Raw genomic sequence first — 19,002 nt, 5'->3', positions numbered from 1 at the left:
GCCCTGAGCCTCTCCATGAGCCGCCCCCCTTGGGGTAATCGGGGTTTGGGGTGCTGTGCGCGGAGAGCTGGGGGAGAAGAGAGATGCAGTCCGCTCCGCCCTCCCTGAGAGCCTTGGGGACAGGTGTCTGATCCCAGCAGGGACCTCTCTGGTGCCAGGGTAGTGCGGGGCGGGGGCTGTGTCTAGACACGCTTGCGGGGCCAGGGTAGTGCGGGGCGGGGGCTGGGTCTAGACAGGCTTGCGCTGAACCTGGGACTGAGTTTTGCTGGAGTTTTAAACCCCGCTGATTTCCAGGCAGTGCTTTGGGGGCTGCGGCTGAAATCTACCTGAGCTGCACTTGGCCTCCGATTCCTTCAGAGAAGGGGGGGGTTTGGACCCAGATCAGAACTTTCCCTAGATCTCCGGGGGCGGGGAAGCTGGTGCTGGAAGGGGTTAGGTGAGCAGTTTGGCCTTGAATGGCCACTCCCTTGAGCAAAGGTGCGGCTAACCTCCTTGGGGTTGATCCCAACCAGGCGATGGCTAGGGGAGCTTTACTCTACCCGGCTTCATACCCACCCCCCATCGCTGTCCCGTCTGAGCACTTGGATCAGAACCGCTGGGGGTGGGGCGGGTGGGTTGGGTCTCAGGGGCTGGGTGTCCGGTTTCCTCTCCATTATAGGAACGGGCTGGAGGGTGTGAGGTTGGTGTGAGGATCGGAGCTTTCCCTGGGTCTCTGGTGCGGGGATTGCGTCCCGGGACTGTCTCTGCAGCTTACGGAGATGAGAGCGGGTCCGGGGCTTGAGTGGGGGGCGGCCAGCCCCGAAGTTTGCCTTCCAGCCGCCCCGACCTTTAAGGAACAAAGTTATCCGAGGGCGGCTGTCGGGCTGGAGGTGCTGGGCTGTGCTGGGAGTGGGCTGCGTGCCAGGTGGGTGTGTCAGGTTGTTGTTTCTTTGGGATCGGAGGTCGCCATCAAAGTTTTTCCTGGACCGCTGGGGAAAAGGGGCATTCATGGCAATGGAGCAGGGCCAGTCAATACCAGCTGGGGATCTGGCCCCTTCTGAAATCCTGCTGGTGTCTCTGTAACCCTTGCCAAGCTAGGGTGCGGGGCATGCAAGGAACCACTGCCCCGCCCGGAGCGGGGGATGGCTGTGGCTGAGACCCCTGGGGTTGGACTGCAGCAGAAATCCGGAAGCCCCGAGTGCCAACCTCCTCTGTGCTGCCCCCTCTTGGCTGGGGTGGGGATTTCCCAGCCCTGGGATCGAAGGTCAGGGTGGCACACTGTGCCCAAGCTGCACTTGGCTATCCCACCCCCTGCTCCTGCGGCTGGCACCCTTGTCTGCCCCCGGGATGCTCCCCCCTCCGTCTCTGCATGGTGCCCCCTCACGGCGGGCACGGAGCTGGGAGATATTTCCTCGGTGCCCTGTTCTCCTGCCCCTCCCTGCCCCCCCGCCGAGTGGTTGGCACAGGGGGTGCTCCTTGCCCGCCGTGCTCTCCTGGGTCGCTGTGGCACTCACAGAACTGGGTGTATATCCTCTGGGGCACAGCTTCCTCCTCCCCTTGCTGGATGCCCCCGCCTGGCACCAAGCCTGGTCCAGCCCCTGCATCGCACCCCAAGCAGCTGACTCCTTCCCTCCTGGGTTCCTCCCCCGCGTAAGGTGGCTGTCCGGCTGCCCGCGGGGTGGGGGAGCGCGCCACGTGTGTGTGTGTACATCACATGTTCCAGCCCGGTGCCAAGCCGTGACGTGGGGGGGAGGAGCTGCGCCCTCTGGTGCCATACGGAGAAGCCAAGTCCTGCTGATCGGGGCGGTGCTGATCCGGGGCTAGTGGAGGGGATTGGCGGCAGGCGTTGGCATTCGGGGCCCACGGGGCGACTCGGTAGGATGTTGGCGCGGAAGTGGCACCTGTGGGGTGAGTCACTGTGGCATCGCCAGCACCCCTCGCCTATCTCACCAGCATCTTCCTTCCTTCTCCTCTCTCCTGTCTTCCTTTTCCCACCCATCCCCTGCCTTTTCTCCTCTGTACGCTCTGCTTCGCTCACGCGCTCTCTCGCCCCCCCCCCCACGCTCTCTCCTGTCCGCCCTACCCCACTCACTGTCCGCTGGAGGCCCCCAGCGTTGCTGTTGAGCTGGGTCCCACCCCGGCGTCGCCGGGCATCTCTCTGCCACCAGAGCTGGGCTTGTGCCACTGGACCGAAGCCGGTGGCGTTCTCTGAGCTCAGCTCGGCCCGGGGGGTGGCTGGGAGGGGGCAGGGTGTGATCTGGCGGGAAGCGGGGAGCCACGTAGCAAGGATGATCAAGAAGCAAGTTCAGAGGGGTGATCTCCCCCTGCCCCCCTGGCACACTTCTGGGGCGCTGCAGACTGAGCTAGGGGCACTCTGCATGAGATCCTGCTCCCCCCACCCCCACACACACACCTGTGGCTGTGCCCAGCACCAGCCTGGGAAGCCATCCGGGTGGCGTGTAATTCGAAAGGCACGTTATTTTTCTGGGTCTTTTCTCTGGCTGGCAGGGTAGGTGGGTGAGTGTGGTCTAGTGGTTAGAGCAAGGGGAACTGGCTGTCAGGACTCTTGGGTTCTCTCCCCAGCTCTGGGAGGGAAGTGGGGTCTAGTGGTTAGAGCGGGGGGGGATCTGAGTTCTATTTCCAGCTCTGCAGCCGTGTACGTTTGGGCCAGTTCCCATCCCCTGTCTGTGCCACTGTTCCCAACTCTGCAGAACCTCCTAGTGGAAAGGTTAACGGGATCGCGTTGCTGTGGGTGTGCCGGGCTCTGTCTGCGGGAGTGACCAGCAGGGGGCAGGATTGGGGGTGGAGGTACTGCCGCTTGGACCAGCTGCTCAGCCCCCTGGTGGCTGCTTCTGTCCTTAAAATATAAGAGGAAATTGCAGGGAGTCGCCCCAGGATCGGCTGGTGTCCATCTGCCGGGGGGTGGGGGTGGTGGCGGTGGTGGGACGGGGGGGGGTGTATCTTTTCCATCCAGCTCTTTGTGACCCTCTGATGGAAGGTGCTTTTCCTGATTCAGTGTCATCACTCCCAGGGACACACCTGAGATCGCCCAGTGAGGGATAGAACCCAGGAGTCCTGGTGCCCAGCCCTCCTATTCCAGCCACAAGACCCCACTCCCTTCCCTGATCCAGGGATAGAGCCCAGAAGTCCGGTCTCCCAGCCTCCTCTACTCTAACCATTAGACCCTACTCTCTTATCTGGGGTTAGAACCCAGGAGTCCTGATGCCCAGCCCGCCTATTCCAGCCACGAGCCCCCACTCCCTTCCCTGATCTGGGGATAGAGCCCAGAAGTCCGGTCTCCTAGACCTGTATTTATTGCCAAGGCCGTCCCTGCAGTCCTGAGCCCAGAAAGCTGGAGACCTTGGTGTAATGGGCACTAAGAAATGCCCGTGGTTCTGGGTCCCTTTTCCGCATGAATCTCCATGTCCGGTGGGGTGCGTCTACGATTGTGGGGCAGTCGGGTCCTCTGTTGACCCCCCTCTCCAATCCCACAGCCGGAGGGCTGGCGACGTTTCCATGAACCAACGCCTCCAGCTTCCAGCATGGCGCCCGAGGCCTGGCATCCAAGCCAGTTGGCCGGGCCCAGCTCCCGCTGGGCAGAGCTGGGCCTGGGGGCAGGGAGCTCGGTGAGGGTCAGTGAGGTTGGCAGGTGGGAGCAGCGGAGGAGGGTGGGCAGGTCACTTGTGGGGGGGGCAGTGGTCTGGACTCCTGCTCCCCTTGCCACTGCCCCCCCAGTTCTGACCCTGGAGCCCAGCAAGGGGTGGAGGAAGTCACTTGGGGTGGGGTGTCTCTGGGAGGGTAAATGGTTCCCACTCCCCCCCAGTTCTGTCCCCTGTTACTTTCCTGCCAGTTTGTCTCCCCCCACGCTTCTGTCCCATGTCTCAGCCCCCACCCTGTCCTCTATGTCCCACACCGGGTCCCCTCCCCCTGCTCAATGTGTGCCCCATAACCCAGCAGGGAGGAGGTGTGGGGGGGGTCCCTCCAGCTCAGCAAAGGGGCTTGACCCCCCCCCAGATGGGCAAACTCCCTCACCCTGTCTGGTCCCTGCCCCCTGCTGGCAGGGGGCGGGGGGGGTATGGGGGGCTCAGGCCCGGCCGGGACGCCCTATGGGACCACCCTGTTCCCCAGCCAAAATTAGTTGGGCCCTGGGAGCAGCAAACAGGAAAAGGCCCTGGCCTGGCCGCTGCCTCCCCCGCCCCTCCCCTCGCCCGGCTCACGTAGGCCCAGCCGGGAGAGGGGCCTCTGGGCTGCCTGCCAAGGGCCGGGCAAGCAGGGGTCAGGACTTCTTCAGCCCCCTCCCGCCCCCCCACCGGCACCGGTGCTGTCTGTGGAGGGCCAGACCCCTGCCCCTCCAGAGAAGAGGCTAACCCCCCCCATAGACCCCCCCCACCCTTCCCAGGATTATCCCAGTTCTGCCCAGCCACATTTCCCTAGCGGAGGGCTTCCTGTGGGTACAGGGCACCCCCCGACTATGGGGGGAGCTGGGACTTGGGGGGGACGGACGGGACTTTCCCAAGGTCACAGAGCAGAAAGAACCCAGGATTCTTAATTACCCCTCCCCCCATTACGAGATCTCACTTCTCTCCCAGAGCTGGGAGAGAACCCAGGAGTCCTGACTCCCAGCCCCCTCCTGGCTATAACCACTAGACCTCGCTCCTGCCTTATCTGAGACAGAGGTGGGGCAGCCCAGACGCACTGGGTGCCCTGAATGGTGAATGGTTGGGTGGCAAATTCCAAGCCGAGCTGCCCTTAAACGAAAATAACAGCCAGTGCTCCTTTCCCCACCCCATCGCTGGATAATGTATCCAGGGGGCCGGGAGCTGGGTTTGGGATCCAGAAGGCGCTGACTCTGGTTCTGGGTGCGGCTCGGTTCTCGTTCTCGTTCGGCTTGGATCTGGTTTTGATCTGGGTCTGGTTCGGATCCGATTCTGCTTTGACTTGGAGCTTGTTTTAAGCTGGGTCTGGTTCTGACCCAGTTTGGTGCTGGCTCAGTGTCATTCATTCCCACGCAGTGTTCTTGGCTCCGTCGGCTGGGCCGTGGAATTGGGCCGAGGAAAGGTTGTGTTGCCTGCCAGTGTCGGCCAGCCGTCCCTCCCGCTTCCGGCACTGCCGGGATGCAGCAACGTGGCCCGTGGCCATCTCGGCTCGTGCTGTTGGCTTGGCACCCGGGCACGGGCTGCATGGGGCTGGGCGTGGCACGGGATCGGATGGGAAACCCAGGACAGATGCTCTGTCGGCTGTGTGACGTGGTATCGGTCATTCAGTAGGGGATGCTCTCCCCTCCCAGTCAGTGCTGGCCCCAGTGCCCCAGCACGGTCTCTTCCTCTTGCTGTGAGGTTACAGCTGTCAAGCCCCAGCCCAGAGGTGGCTGCATTTCAGTGTTGGGTGAGGGATCACTGTACCAACCAGTCCTTAAAATGCTGTACGTGTGTGCGTGCGCCGCTGCACAGCCGTGTGTCATAGGTCCTGTACTGCTCCCAGCTAATGGGGATTCTCCGTTCTCGTTTGGAGCAGGGGAAAAGGGTCCGTCTCCTGCTGTGGCTGGAGTTGATGTGCCCTTTGCCAGGGCGGGTGGGGCTTCCTCCTCCCCCTCCTGCTGGCTCTCTCACTGGCCAGGGCACCACCTTCCTCCTGTGCCGGTGGAGGGGGAGGAATCTCCCCACCCTTCTCTGCTGCCCCCAGGAGGGGAGGGGGCTGGGCAGGTGCTGAGGGTGATTGAGGGCAGGGAAGGGGGTGGTGCCAGCCCTTGCTGGATGAGGGGGGCAGTGGGGCTTCACACCCCTTAGCCCTTGGGAGGCCTCAGGTACAGGGCCCCCTCCCCCACACTGCACTGTGCCCCCTCGGGTGGGGCAGCGGGGACAGAACGCTCCCAGCCCAGAGTGGCCGGGGGCTCTGGCTTTTTGCTCGCTCAGGGGTAGATGGGGGGAGCAGGTGAAAGGGGGTCCTGGAGAGGGTCTAAGAGGCCAAGCAGGCTGGGGGAGGTGGGAGGGGGTTGATCAACATAAAAGACCCCTGCCCAGGGCTATATTGTTTGAGGAGGGGGGCTGGGGAATAGGCTGTAGGGGCCGATCCCCCCCCCAGGGGGTGGCTGTAGACTGTAAGGGGAGGGGACGATTTTGCCCCGGAGTGGGGGGTGATCCTGCCCAAGAGGGTGGAGCTGGTTGGAAGGGACCTGCTGGGGTTGGGGGGGAGGGTTGGTTAGCAGAGTGGTTGGGCTGGAGGCTGACAGCTCCCCCCCACCCCCCTGCCCTTCCCGCAGCTCCAGGCAGCCAGGCCTGGCACCCAGCCCGGTGTGCAGAACACGGTGTCCTGGACAGGCTGCCAAGTGCACGTGCGGACGGCACGCGGGGGAGGGGAGGGGAGCTCTGCTGTGGAGGGAGGGGAGCTGTGATTTAGGGAGTCTGTGTTGCGGGGAGGTGTGATGGGGGGGTCTCTGCCATGGGGGGACGGGAGGAGCTGTGATTGGCGGGGGTCTGTGCTATGAGGCAGAAGGGAGAGGCGTGACTTGAGGGGATGTGTGTGATTTTGAAATCTGGGGTACCCTCTGGGGGGGGGCAGGTGCCCTTTTATGGGGAGTGAAGGACCCGTGGGGGGAGGCGTGGGGCAGAGGTGCTGTATTTCATGGGCAAATGGTGGAGAAGTGGGTTAACCCACCCAAGGACTTTTCCCACACTGGGTGCCGGACAGGGCACTGCTCTGGGGAGGCTCATAGCTCTGGGGTCCCACACTGGGTGCTGGGCAGGGCACTGCTCTGGGGAAGCTCACAGCTCCAGCATTGAGCCCATGCTGAGAAGCAAAGCTCCCTGCTGAGCCCTGGCCTGCAGTGAGGGTGTGAAATCGAGGGGCACACACATTTGAGGGCGAGTGTCCCGGCCTCTGAGCCGTGTGTTCCTGGGGCTGGGCCACCTGCTGTCACGTGCCCAGTGCGGTAACTCACAGCTGCCAGAACATAACATGGGCTGGGTGGAATGCTCCCTCCCTCACACAAGCTTCATCTGGGGCAGGTGTCAGGGCACTGCTGTGGGGAAGCTCACAGCCACACATCTCAATTCCCCCCCCCCCCCCCCCGCACACGATTGCTCTGGGACAGGCATCAGGGCACTGCTGTGAGGAAGCTTGCAGCCATGCCTCCCTCCCCGATGAGCCCCCACTCCTGCAACTGCCCTCCCAGGGCCCCGCGGTACCCGTCGGACAGAGAACTCTGCAACTCGGGGCATGAGTGAGCGGCTCCCCCCGATGGCAGGGCTCAGTGCCCTCCTGCTCCACACTGCCCCCCCCAGATTCTAGCCCCCTTCCGTGGCTTAGACCTTTCCCCACTGGAGCATCCCCAGCTGGGGGGCTAGCTTGTGCCGCCCCCTTGTACCAGGTTCCCACCTGTGCCCACAGCTGGCTCCGAGCCAGGCCCCGAACGTGTCCCCCCACTCCCCCCCACCCCGTGGCACGTCGCTGGCGGCTAAGATGCTGATACCTCTGGCAAAGCCCTGCATTCTCCCCGGGCGCCCGGCTCCCAGGGTGGGGTGGGAAGTGGGCAAAGGGCCAAGGACAGAGGCAGAACAGGCTGTTCTCTCACGGGCCGAGGGAGAGGGGGCGGGCTCGGCAGCTGGGCCCCTTGGATTGTGGGAGGGTCCGGGGATTGTGGGAGGGTCCGGCCAGAGGAGGGGGTGCCAGGCAGGAGGGGGTGCCAGGCTGGAGTTGCACCAATGATGCCGGGGGCACAGAGACGGGGGATGGTTTGGGTAGGAGCTGGGGAGAGTGGACTGGTACTGGGATATAGGGGTGGGCAGCAGGTACCATGATATTTGGGAATATGGGGTGGGGAAGGGGGCTGTAGGCTATTGGGGGGGTGCTGGGGTTGGGCGTGGGAAGGGGGCTGTGGGCTATTGGGGGGGTGCTGGGGTTGGGCGTGGGAAGGGGGCTGTGGGATATTGCAGGGGGTGCTGGGGTTGGGCGTGGGAAGGGGGCTGTGGGATATTGCAGGGGGTGCTGGGGTTGGGCGTGGGAAGGGGGCTGTGGGCTATTGGGGGGTGCTGGGGTTGGGCGTGGGAAGGGGGCTGTGGGCTATTGGGGGGGTTCTGGGGTGGGGAACAGGAAGGGGGCTGTGGGCTATTGGGGGGTGCTGGGGTTGGGCGTGGGAAGGGGGCTGTGGGCTATTGGGGGGGTTCTGGGGTGGGGAACAGGAAGGGGGCTGTGGGCTATTGGGGGTGCTGGGGTTGGGCGTGGGAAGGGGGCTGTGGGCTATTGGGGGGTGCTGGGGTGGGGAACAGGAGGGGGGCTTTGGGCTATTGGGGGGGTGCTGGGGTTGGGCGTGGGAAGGGGGCTGTGGGCTATTGGGGGGGTGCTGGGGTTGGGCGTGGGAAGGGGGCTGTGGGATATTGGGGGTGCTGGGGTGAGGCATGGGCGGGGGCACTGGGATATTGGGGGTACAGAGGTGGGGAGTGGGCAGGGGGGCACTAGGATATTGGGGGGCACTGGGGTGGGGAGTAGGAAGGGGCTGTGGAATATTGGGGATGCTGGGGTTGGGAGTGGGAAGGGGTGGTGGGATATTGGGGGGCACAGGATGGGGAGTGGGCAGGGGGCACTGGGATATTGGGAGGTGCTGGGGTGGGGAGTAAGAATGGGGCTGTGGAATATTGGGGGCGCTCAGGTTAGGAGTGGGAAGGGGGTGGTGGGATATTTGGGTGGGCACAGTGTGGGGAGTGGGCAGGGGCATTGGGATATTGTGTGTGTGTGTGTGGTGGGGGGGAATGGTCCTAGTCTCTTTCCTATGCATAGTTGGCTTAGACTCCCCTCCCCTCCCCTCTCCTCCCCACACACTGCCCCCCTCCCCTCGAGGTTCCCCCACATCTCCCTTTGCCCCCTCCTCTGATCCCCACTCCTAATATTAACCCCATGCGGGACCTGGTTCTGAGCAACCCTGCAGCTGCTGGGGGGTGGTGTGTGTTGGGGGCTTCCTGGTTGCAGGGGCTCTGGGGGGTGTCTCTGTGCTGAGGGCTGCCCTGGCCCCCCGCTCTGTCCCCCCTCTCCCACAAGGATATTCCGAGGGGCCCTGGGAGGAGCTGGGTGAATGGGGTTTTGGGTGACCCTGTTTGGCTGAGTACAATCATGGGTGAGGGGAGCTGCGTCTGGCGTGGGGGTTGGGGGGCGGCTAGTGGGATCAGAGCATGGCGCCTTCCTGCCCCTCCCAAAGTCAAACCAGTCAGCCCTACAGCTGGAAATAGAACCCAGGAGTCCTGGTGCCCAGCCCTCTGCTCTAACCACTGGACCCCACTCCCCTCCCAGAGCCGGGGATAGAACCCAGGCGTCCTGCTTCGCTCTGGGGCCTGGGGGGTGTGTGTACTGCATGTGGGTGGTGTGTGTGGGGGGGGGGGGACGTGCATCCCCACGGAGCAGGCGCCCTGACCTGGCGGCCTGTCGTCCCCCACCCTCCTCGGCAGCCGGTCTACGACGGAGCTGCGCAAGGAGAAGTCGCGGGACGCGGCGCGATGCCGGAGGAGCAAGGAGACCGAGGTGTTCTACCAACTCGCCCACACCCTGCCCTTCGCCCGGGGGGTCAGTGCCCACCTGGACAAGGCCTCCATCATGCGCCTCACCATCAGCTACCTGCGGATGCACAAGCTCATCACCTCGGGTGAGGCCCCCTCCCCACCTTTGGGTGCCAGGACGGTCCCGGCTCAGCGGACAGGCGAGGGGTGGCACCAGCTCTGCCCGCTCCCAGCAGCCGGGTGGGCTCGATGGGATCGCAGGCTTCAGGGCGCCGGTGGGGTCGGGGTCAGGAAGGGGATCCCGTCCCCTCCGGGCATCGTGGGGGAGACTCGGCTGGTGCGGAGGTGTCCGGGATTGGCCATTACTGGGCATGGGCTGGAGGGGCCCAGGGGTCCGGGGATGGAGAGAGATACCAGGCTGGATGGGCCCCTGATGTAGGGCAGCAGGGGCCTCTTATCACTGGGGGAGCGTTGTGGGGCAGACTGGAACCTGCCCTTCCCCCCGTGAGAGCCCTGCCCCCCCGGCTGCCCCGGGGCGGGGGGCCCGCCCTGACCCCTGTGCTTGCGGCCGGCAGAGGAGTGGCGAGGGCAGCCGGAGCAGGTGGACGCCTGTTACCTGAAGGCCCTGGACGGTTTCGTCATGGTGCTGACGGAGGAGGGCGACATGGCTTACCTGTCGGAGAACGTCAGCAAGCACCTGGGGCTGACCCAGGTGAGCGTGGGTGGGTGGGTGGGAGCCGGCACCGCCCGCCATCGGCAGGGAGCAGGGCTGGGGGCTCCATCCCCATCCCCGCTCTGGGATCCCCTTCGCGGCCGCTGGGGATGGGGTGGGAAAGGGGGGTGGGGGCGGGGGGCGTGTTAATCCATCGCCCTGCTTGGGTATGCAGGGGCCCGCGGGGGAGGCGCTGAGTGTGTAGCCGGGGCCAGGGGGCAGGTCTGGCATAGGGTGACCCCCCCCACCTCCGCCCTTCCAACACTGGCTGTGATTTTCCCCTGACCCCCCCCCCAGCTGGAGCTGATTGGACACAGCGTCTTCGATTTCATCCACCCCTGTGACCAGGAGGAGCTGCAGGATGTGCTGAGCCCCCGGCAGGGTGAGTGCTCCCCCCCAGCCCCCCACTATCCCATATGCACCCTGTCCAATCAGCTCCCCTTTGTAGTTGCCCCCTCCCCATCCTGGAGCCCCAGTCACCAACACCTGACCTCTCACCCCCACTGTCACACACGGCCCCTGTAACCGCCCCCACACTCACCCCACCCTTGTGATTACCCCCAGTCCCACAGCCTCCACTGCCCGTCCCTGCCCCCCAGTTGCTCCCCCCCCGGGCACCAGCCTCCGCCACCGCCTAACACTGCCCTGCCCTCTCCCCTGCCGCAGGCTTCTCTAAGAAGAAGGACGTGAAGACCGAGCGCAGCTTCTCCCTGCGCATGAAGAGCACCCTGACCAGCAGGGGGCGCACTGTCAACCTCAAGTCGGCCACCTGGAAGGTGAGGGATGCGGGGGGGGGGGGGGATCTAGAACAGCTGGGGGATGGAATTGGGTTCTGGAGCATTCCATGGGTCCATGGAAATCAGCTCTAGAACAGTAGTGGAAGGGTTGCTATGGAAACAGTATTGAAGCAGCTGTGAGAACAGGGTTCTAGGACAGTACCAGGGTCTTATGGAAATGGGGTTCTAGAACAGGGGTGGGGGGTCGGCATGGATATATGGTTCTGGGACAGTGGTTGGTCACTGTGGAAACAGGGTTCCAGAACAGCGACCGGCCTAGAGCTGTAGAAACGGGGTTCTAGAGCCACACTGGGTGAGATGAGAATGGGGGCCGAGGAGGTGGGCATGGATACAGGTTTCTGGAGCAGTGGGGGATGGGCCACTGCAGAAACAGGGTTCTAGAGAACTTGCTGGGGGCACTATGGGAAGGTAGTTCTGAAATGGGGTGGGGGCTGTTGACGTGGATACGGACTTCTGGAACAGTTGTAGGTGGGCTTCTATGGAAACAGGGTTCTAGAGCGGCAGGAACGACTGTATAAATGGGGTTCTAGAACAGTAGTAGACAGGTTGCAATGAACACAGGGTTCTAGATCAGCAGAGGAATGCGGAAACGGAGTTCTAGAATAGGGTGGAGGAAGTTGGCATGGATACAGGTTTCCGGAGCAACTGCAGGTGGGTCACTATGGAAACAGGGTTCTAGAAGAGAAACCGGGGGTTGCTACGACAACAGCGTTCTAGAGCAGCAGCAGGAGAGTTACTGGGGGATGGTGGTTTTGGAACAGCGGTGAGCGGATCACCATGGAGACAGGATTCTAGACCCCCCCCCCCCCCCAGCTTGGTGTCCCAAGGCGGAGCCTTGTGTTGGGGGTGGAGCTTGGAGCAAGAGGGCTCTGATTGGCCACCCCCCCATCCTTCCCCCCAGGTGCTGCATTGTGCTGGCCACTTGCGGTCCTACACCCCGGTGCGGGAGGGCCCGGAGGAGGGAGAGGAGGGGTACGCGGAGCCCCCCCCTGCGCTGCCTGGTGCTGATCTGCGAGGCCATCCCCCACCCCGCCAACATCGAAACCCCCTTGGACAGCAGCACCTTCCTCAGCCAGCACAGCATGGACATGAAATTCACCTACTGTGACGAGAGGTGAGGGGGCGTGGCCGCCGGGGGCCCCGCCCCTCCTGGGGGCTGTGCCTTCACACTTCCCTCCCCCGCCCCACGAGGGAGCCGGCTCTCACGCGGTCCCATCCCATCCTTGCCCCCATGAGAGGTCCTGCCCCCATCCTTCACCCATAGGGGTCCCCATCCCCATGAGGAGCCCCTCCCTCCCCCCATGCTTTCTCCTCCCCCACCTTTCCCCCTCCCCATCCCCACCTCTGAGGGCTCAGCCCTGCCCCAGGGACCCCTTCCTTTCCCCACCTTGACCCCACAGGAGGCTCCTTCCCGACCCCCACGAGGACACAACTCTGGCCTTGGGAGGCCCTGATCCACCCCCACTGCTTCCCCCTCCCCCACCTTGCTCTCCTGGAGGGAGGGGGTTCTTTCTTGGGGTCCCCTCTCTTCACCCTCATGCTGCTCTTTGGCCCGCCCAAGGGTCCCCTCTGCTCCTCGCTGTCCATCCTCTCCCCCACCTTTCTCCCTTTCGCAGCCCCCCACTTGAAGTCCCCCCTCCCCCAGCACTCTGATGCTACAATGGCTCTGCGGGTGGCAACTGTTCTGGGGTACTGGGGCACCACCCCTGTGCCGGGGGAACCCCTGGCCTGATGTTGCTTTGGGTTGGGGGCGGGGGATTACGCAGAGCTACGTGGGATCCAGCCGGGATGGGGGGAGGGGTGTCTTGCTGATTGGAAACACACACACACACACCCCGGTCTCCCGGGCAGGATCGCGGAGGTGGCGGGGTACACGCCCGACGAGTTACTGGGCTGCTCCATCTATGAGTACATCCATGCCCTGGACTCCGATGCCGTCAGCAAGAGCATCCACACCCGTAAGTGACCTCCAGCCTCCCCCCGCCCCCGTCCTCTGCGGCCCCTGTAATGGCAGAGAGAGCCCCGGAGCCTCCTGCTCCGAATGCCCCCCTCCTCCGCTGCAGCTAAAGGAGACTCCCCATTAGCTGTGAGCAGTCCTGGGGCTATGACGCACGGCTGAGCAGTTCCCAATGCATCCAGCAGGGGGCGAAAGAGCACCTCCGAGCCAGTGCGTTCTATTATATGGGAGATGGTGTGCCAGATCCGACCAATGGGCCCATCTAGCTTGGGGCACACACCCCTCAGTCAGACCATGGCCCATCCAGCCTGGTATTCGCCCCCCCCCCCCGTCAGTGCAAGAGCCTCCTTCCCTGCAGCCCCCCATCTCTCGCCATCCGTCCGTCCATGCCGTCTCTCTCAATCTGTCTGTCCATCCTCTCTCTCTCTCTCTCTGTGTTCGTCCCATCCTGTCTCTCTCTCTCTCACTCCCAGTCCTGTCCTGTCCTGTCCTGTCCCGTCCCATGTCCTGTCCTGTCTCTCCCGTCTTATCCTGTCCCATCCTGCCCCGTCCCATTCCGCCTGTGTCTCCCATCCTGTCCTGCCTTGTCCCAGTCAGTCTCTCTCCTGTCTCATCCCATTTCTCTGTCCTGTCCCATCCCCTCCTGTCCCGTCTCTCTCTCCGTCTGTCTCTCTGTCCAGTCCCTCCCCGCGGGCGGCTCTGACCCCTCCGCTCCTCCCCGCAGTGCTGAGCAAAGGGCAGGTGGTGACAGGCCAGTACCGCTTCCTGGCCAAGAGCGGGGGCTACCTGTGGGCCCAGACGCAGGCCACTGTTATCTCCAACAGCAAGAACTCACAGCCTGAGAGTGTCGTCTGCGTCCACTTCGTCCTCAGGTGGGAGGGGCCGGGATGTTGGGCCGGGGGGGAAAGGGGCCCGTCTGTTGGATGCGGGTGGAGTCGTGTCCCGAGGCCCCCCAGAGACGTGCAGCAGCTCTGAGGAGAGCGGGGTCATGGACCACCCAGCACCTGGCCACTCTTGCTCAGTATGGGCCCCGCTGGCTCAGCCCAGGGTCGGGGGCGATATTGGGACCAGCTGAGATGGGTGGGCTGATGCTGGGATGGAGGGGCTTGGGGGCTGACTCCAAGGACCAGCTGGACTTGCCTCAGTGGGAGCTCAGCCGGGGAGGGTGATGCAGGAGCCAGCTCAGGGTAGGGGGGTGCTCGACTCAGCTGGGATGAAGGTGACACTGGGCCCAGCTCGGTCCATATCCCCTACTTGTGCTGGTAGGAGCTGAGCTGTAGCAAACCAGCAGCTTCCTGGCCCTCCTGCGGTTGGGTACTTTCTGGCCACTTGGCCTCCCCCAGACAGAACCCAGATTGCCTTGCGCCAGCGGAGCTGAAAGAGAATCCCCATCAGCTTCCGGCAGTATAGGGGCCATGAGACACAGCAGAGTGCCCCCGACTGCATCCTGCAGCGCTGGTGTGAGCTGCTGGCCCCTGACACCTATGGAAACAGCGCCCTTTGCCTCCCCCCCGCCACTCTGTTTCCCTTACAGCCAGGTGGAGGAGACGGGCGTGGTTCTGTCGCTGGAGCAGACCGAACGCCAGGGTGAGGGGCGGCGCCTGCCCCCGGAGCCCGACCTTGCCCGCCAGGCCAACGGGAGCCCCGAGGAACCAGAGCCAGACACTGGGGAGACCATTATCAACCTCAGCTTCGGTACAGAGCATGGGAAAGGGGAGCCCATCGCGCTCCAGTTAATTCCTGAGGGGAGTGGGGTATGGGGTGGGTGTGCTGGTTCTCCAGGAGGCCGGGGGAGTGAGCCAGGTGGAGTGGTGGGGGTGGGGGTGGGGGCGGGGGGTTGGTCGGGTATGGGATGGGGTGTCAGTGGGGATTGTAGCAGCAGAGATGGGGTGCAGGGCGAGGTTTCGGGGCGGTGGGGAGTGGGATGTTGAAGGTGGAGGGCGGGCGGCAGAGATGGGGCATGAGACAGGGCATTGGGGCAGTAGTGGGGGTCGGGCAGCAGAGGTGGGGAGCAGGGGGGCAGAGGTGGGGCACGGGGCAGGGCATCAGGGGTAGTAGGGGCAGGGCGGGGTGTTTGGGGGTCTCCGGGGCAGGGGGTATGTGGGGCGCAGGGCATTGTGTTGAGGGCGGTGGGATGCGGGGTGACAGATGGGGTGTAGTGTTTGGGGGTCTCCGGGTTCTGGGGTAGGAAGGAGGGGGCCAGGGCTGGCAGAGGTGGGGCACGGGGCAGGGTGTCTAGGGTAGTGGGGCAGGGTGGGGTGTTGGAGTGGTGGGGGTGGGGCATCAGAGGTGGGCAGGGGGCAGAGGTGGGGTATGGGGCAGGGTATCGGGATTTAGTAGGGGTGGGGCATGGTGTCGGGGTAGTGGCATGTAGGGTGGCAGAGGTGGGGTGCTGTGCGCAGTGTTTGGGGGGCTCCGGGTGCCGGGGCAAAGTGAAGGGGGCTGCGGGGGCAGGAGGGCTGGCAGAGGTGGTGCGCGGTGTTTGGGGGTCTCTGGGTGCTGGGCAAGTGGGGGGGTGGGAGGGCCGGCAGAGGTGGGGCGAGGGGTAGGGTGTCGAGGGCGGGGTGACAGGTGGGGCGCGGTTTGGGGGGGCCGGGGGGTGTGAGGGGCACTGCTCAGAGAGCTGGGTGCCAGTCGCCCCCGTGACCCTCCGCTCCCCCCAGAGCGGCACGGCCCCCGGCTCCTGGCCTTCCTGCGCCCGGCCCACGTGAGCGAGGGGGAGCTGCAGCGTGACCCGCGCCGGTTCTGCAGCCCCGACTTGCACCGGCTGCTGGGGCCCATCTTCGACCCGCCTGGAGCCCGCGCCAACGGGGAGGGGGCCCCGCGGGCACGGTCCTCCCCCCGCCCGCCCGAGGCCGGCTTGCCGCCCCAGGACTCTGCCAAGAGTGCCGCCCCGGTAAGAAGCCTGCTGTGGGGCAACAAGGGGGCTGGGCTAGTAGGGGAGAAAAGGGGTGGGGGCTTATGAATGCGGGGAAGGGCTGCATCACATTTGGGGGGGCAGAGGATGTGTCTGGGGTTAGTGAGGGAATGGGGGGCTGGCTGTGCTTCTAGGGGGCAGCAGGGGTGATGGGGGTGGAGTTTGCAGGAATGGGGGGTGACGGGGACAGCAAGGGGCAAAGGGGGCTGTAGGGGGACTCTGTCAGTGGGGGAGTAGCAGGGGAAGTGGGGGGGGGGCTGCGTCCGGGGGGAAATGGGGGGCAGGGAGCTGTGTCCATGGGGGCTGCAGGGGGTCTATCAGGGGAGTGGAGTGGGGGTGGGGCTGCACCGCTGGGGAGCTGGGGGGCTGTGTCTGTAGGGGGAAGGGCTGAGAGGGCTGCAGGAAAGGGAATGGGGCTGGGGGAGTGCGGGACAAGGACCGGGGTGGCACGAACGGGGGCCAGGTGCCATGAAGAGGGGGCTCCCAGTTGGCTCCCCGCCCTCCAGCCCTGTTCCCCTTCTCCCCCAAGGCCGAGCTGCTCTTTGACGTGGAGAACGTGCAGAAGCTCTTTGCCTCCACCCAGGAGGCCGTGGAAACGGCACTGCAGGTACTGGGGGCAGGAAGGGGGCAGCCACCCCTATTGCCAGGGACTTTGTCCCCCTGGGGCTCCCAGGCCCCGCTCCCCTGCCCCCCAGGCAGACGGTTGCCCCGCTGGACACAGCCAGGGAGTCACCCCTGAGATTCAAACCTTTACTGACTCCTGGATCCTCACGTGATCCCACCCCAGTCCTTATATAAGCAGCCCCTGTGCCTTGGCCTAGAGGTGGCTGCATCTTGGTGCTGGGCGGAGGATCCCTTTATAAACAGCTGATATGCCCTCACCCCAGAGGTGGCTGCATCTTGGCGCTGGGCTGCTAATGCCACACTCCCCCTGCAGGATTACGAAGGGTTCGACCTGGAGATGCTGGCTCCGTACATCTCGATGGACGACGATTTCCAGCTCAGCAGCACCGACCAGCCCCCATGGCTGGCCGAGAAACGGGGTGATCCTGCCGCATCCAGGGGAACAGGTCCCCCGCCACCACCTGCCTCGCCCCCATTGCGTCCTCGCTCCAGCAGCTTCCATGGGGTGTCTGCTCGCGAACCCGACCTACCTGGCCTGCCCCGCTGGGGCAGCGAGACCAGCCTGAGCCAGCCCCGGTCCCTCCAGCCCCCAGAGGAGGAGCCCATGGAGCTGGAAGGGCCTGCGTCGCCACCGACAGCGCCCCTAGGGGGCAACCACAGGGATCACCCAGCCTCACACCTGGGGGCTAGGAAGAGGTGAGAGGGTGGGGCAAAGGGGATGGGGTGGGGAATGAACCACAGGGGCCATGAACCTGGTATCTCCCCATCTCTGCCACCCCAGATCAGACCCATGCGCCCATGTAGCCTGGCACCCCCCCATCCATATTTTAACTATAGTAAATTCCTGCAGCAAGGAGTCCCACAGGTAAATTCTTTGCTTCCTTTGGTCCCTGTGAGGCTTGTCTCCTTGTAGCTGCCCTGCCCTTATTCCTGCACCAGGAGTGAGGTGAGCAGGAAGGGTCCATCCAGCCAGCTCAGTGCCAGCCAACTTCTTACATGCCCCACTTTCCCCCCACACATTCCAGGGCCTTGGAGCTAAACCTGGAGGAGGAAGGGGCTGACTTCCTGGAGGCGGCGCCCCTAAAACGTGCCCATGGCTCCGAGCCCGACAGCTTCCTGCTGCCTTCCCTTAACCTGGTACGTCTGGTGCCCTGGCACTGGGGTGGGGGACAACAACTGGCCTGAGAGATTCAGGGACATGGGGCAGAGTGGGTGGGGGGCAGGCCAGGGGTATCAGGGAAAGGGTGGAGTAAGGGGTCAGGTTGGAGTGCTTGGGAAGGGGGCCGGGTGGGGGAATGGGATGGGAGGGAGTAGATTGGGATTAGGCTGGGTGGGGGGCAGCCTATGGGAATTGGGGGGATGGGTGATCTCCTGTCCTCTCAGATGCACCCCTCCACCCCCCAGGGTTTCCTGCTGAGTGTGGAGGAGGGGCTGAACGCCGGGGGCCCCCGGGGCAGCATGGTGCTAGGGCGGAAACTGCTGGCCCTGGAGGAACCAATGGGTGAGTGCCGCACGGCGTGGGGGTGGGGCTCAGTCTGAGTCATAGTGGGGGAGGCTGGGGCATCCCCGGGGGGCAGGGAAGCAGATCCGACCACCCACAGCCCATCTTGTCCCCCCCAGGAGGCACCTCGCTGCAGATTCTCCCCCAGGATGGATTTCCTTCCTGAACCCCCACCGGGGAGCCACTGCTGCCCCGATGCGGGAGGGTAGGGACCTGCTGCCCTAGCTAAAGTCATGGCAGATGCTGCTCCCATGGGGGACCAGCCTGGCCCCCTGCCTCTGGGGCTATGGGAGAATCAACCGTAACGATTGTGCAGGGCATGCACAATCGAGCAGTTCTGGCTGCATCCAGCAGATGGCAGCAGCACACTTACTGGCTAGCTCCTTGCACGCTTTGGCTGTGACTCTTTGTTTTGCCTGCCTTGTTAACCAGTGGAACTCCCTGCCACATGAGATTAATCCCCACCCCCTCTTTTTTTTCTGTCCTCTCCTAACCACCCCCCATCCCATTACCTTTCACACCCTGCATCCCACCCCCTTCAGCCCTGCTGGGCGACATGCTGCCCTTCGTGGTGGATGGTCCAGCGCTCTCCCAGCTGGCCCTGTACGACGGTGAGGATGAGGTCTTGGAGCAGAGTGGCGGGCACTTCCAGCCGGGCGAAGAGCTCCTGGGGGAGCTGGACCAGGCCACCTGATGGGTCGGGCCCCCACCCGACGCTCCCACTCCATAGATGGGACAAACAGAACCAAACCCAACCCCAGCCCGTTCCGGGGGGAGGAACCTGCCTCTCCCCGCCATCCCCCACACCAGCAACACTCACCTGCTCGCCTTCCCCTCCGGGGCCCAGAGAATGCTACCTACCTCAGCCCTGCCCCCCAGACCGGGCCTTCTGTTCCTTAAGCCTCTTCCCCTCCAAAAAATATTGGGGTGCATGAGGGAGGGGAGTTGACCAGCCCTGCCCTGGGGTGTGGGGAGGGGCGAATCTCCCTTTCATGCTGTCCACCCCTTAATGGTGCTGGGGGAAATCTGCCCC

At 64.4% G+C, this 19,002-nt stretch overlaps 1 protein-coding gene across 1 annotated transcript; it reads left to right on the top strand.

Moving 5' to 3' along the window:
• The first annotated feature begins 718 nt into the window (after positions 1-718).
• Positions 719-18,747, top strand: HIF3A (hypoxia inducible factor 3 subunit alpha). Its single transcript, XM_073321663.1, is given in 16 exon segments — positions 719-904; positions 9,414-9,607; positions 10,037-10,173; positions 10,471-10,555; positions 10,840-10,949; positions 11,872-11,952; positions 11,954-12,084; positions 12,822-12,928; positions 13,652-13,799; positions 14,462-14,622; positions 15,591-15,823; positions 16,374-16,451; positions 16,782-17,164; positions 17,494-17,605; positions 17,873-17,969; positions 18,512-18,747. Coding segments are annotated over 16 exon segments (2,355 nt in total). The 5' UTR covers positions 719-758; the 3' UTR covers positions 18,664-18,747.
• Positions 18,748-19,002: the final 255 nt, after the last annotated feature.

The sequence above is a fragment of the Lepidochelys kempii genome, chromosome 23, assembly GCF_965140265.1.
Source record: "Lepidochelys kempii isolate rLepKem1 chromosome 23, rLepKem1.hap2, whole genome shotgun sequence".
Taxonomy (NCBI): Eukaryota; Metazoa; Chordata; order Testudines; family Cheloniidae; genus Lepidochelys; species Lepidochelys kempii.
Note: the sequence above shows the minus strand (reverse complement) of the source record. Positions and strands in the feature narration are given on the sequence as shown.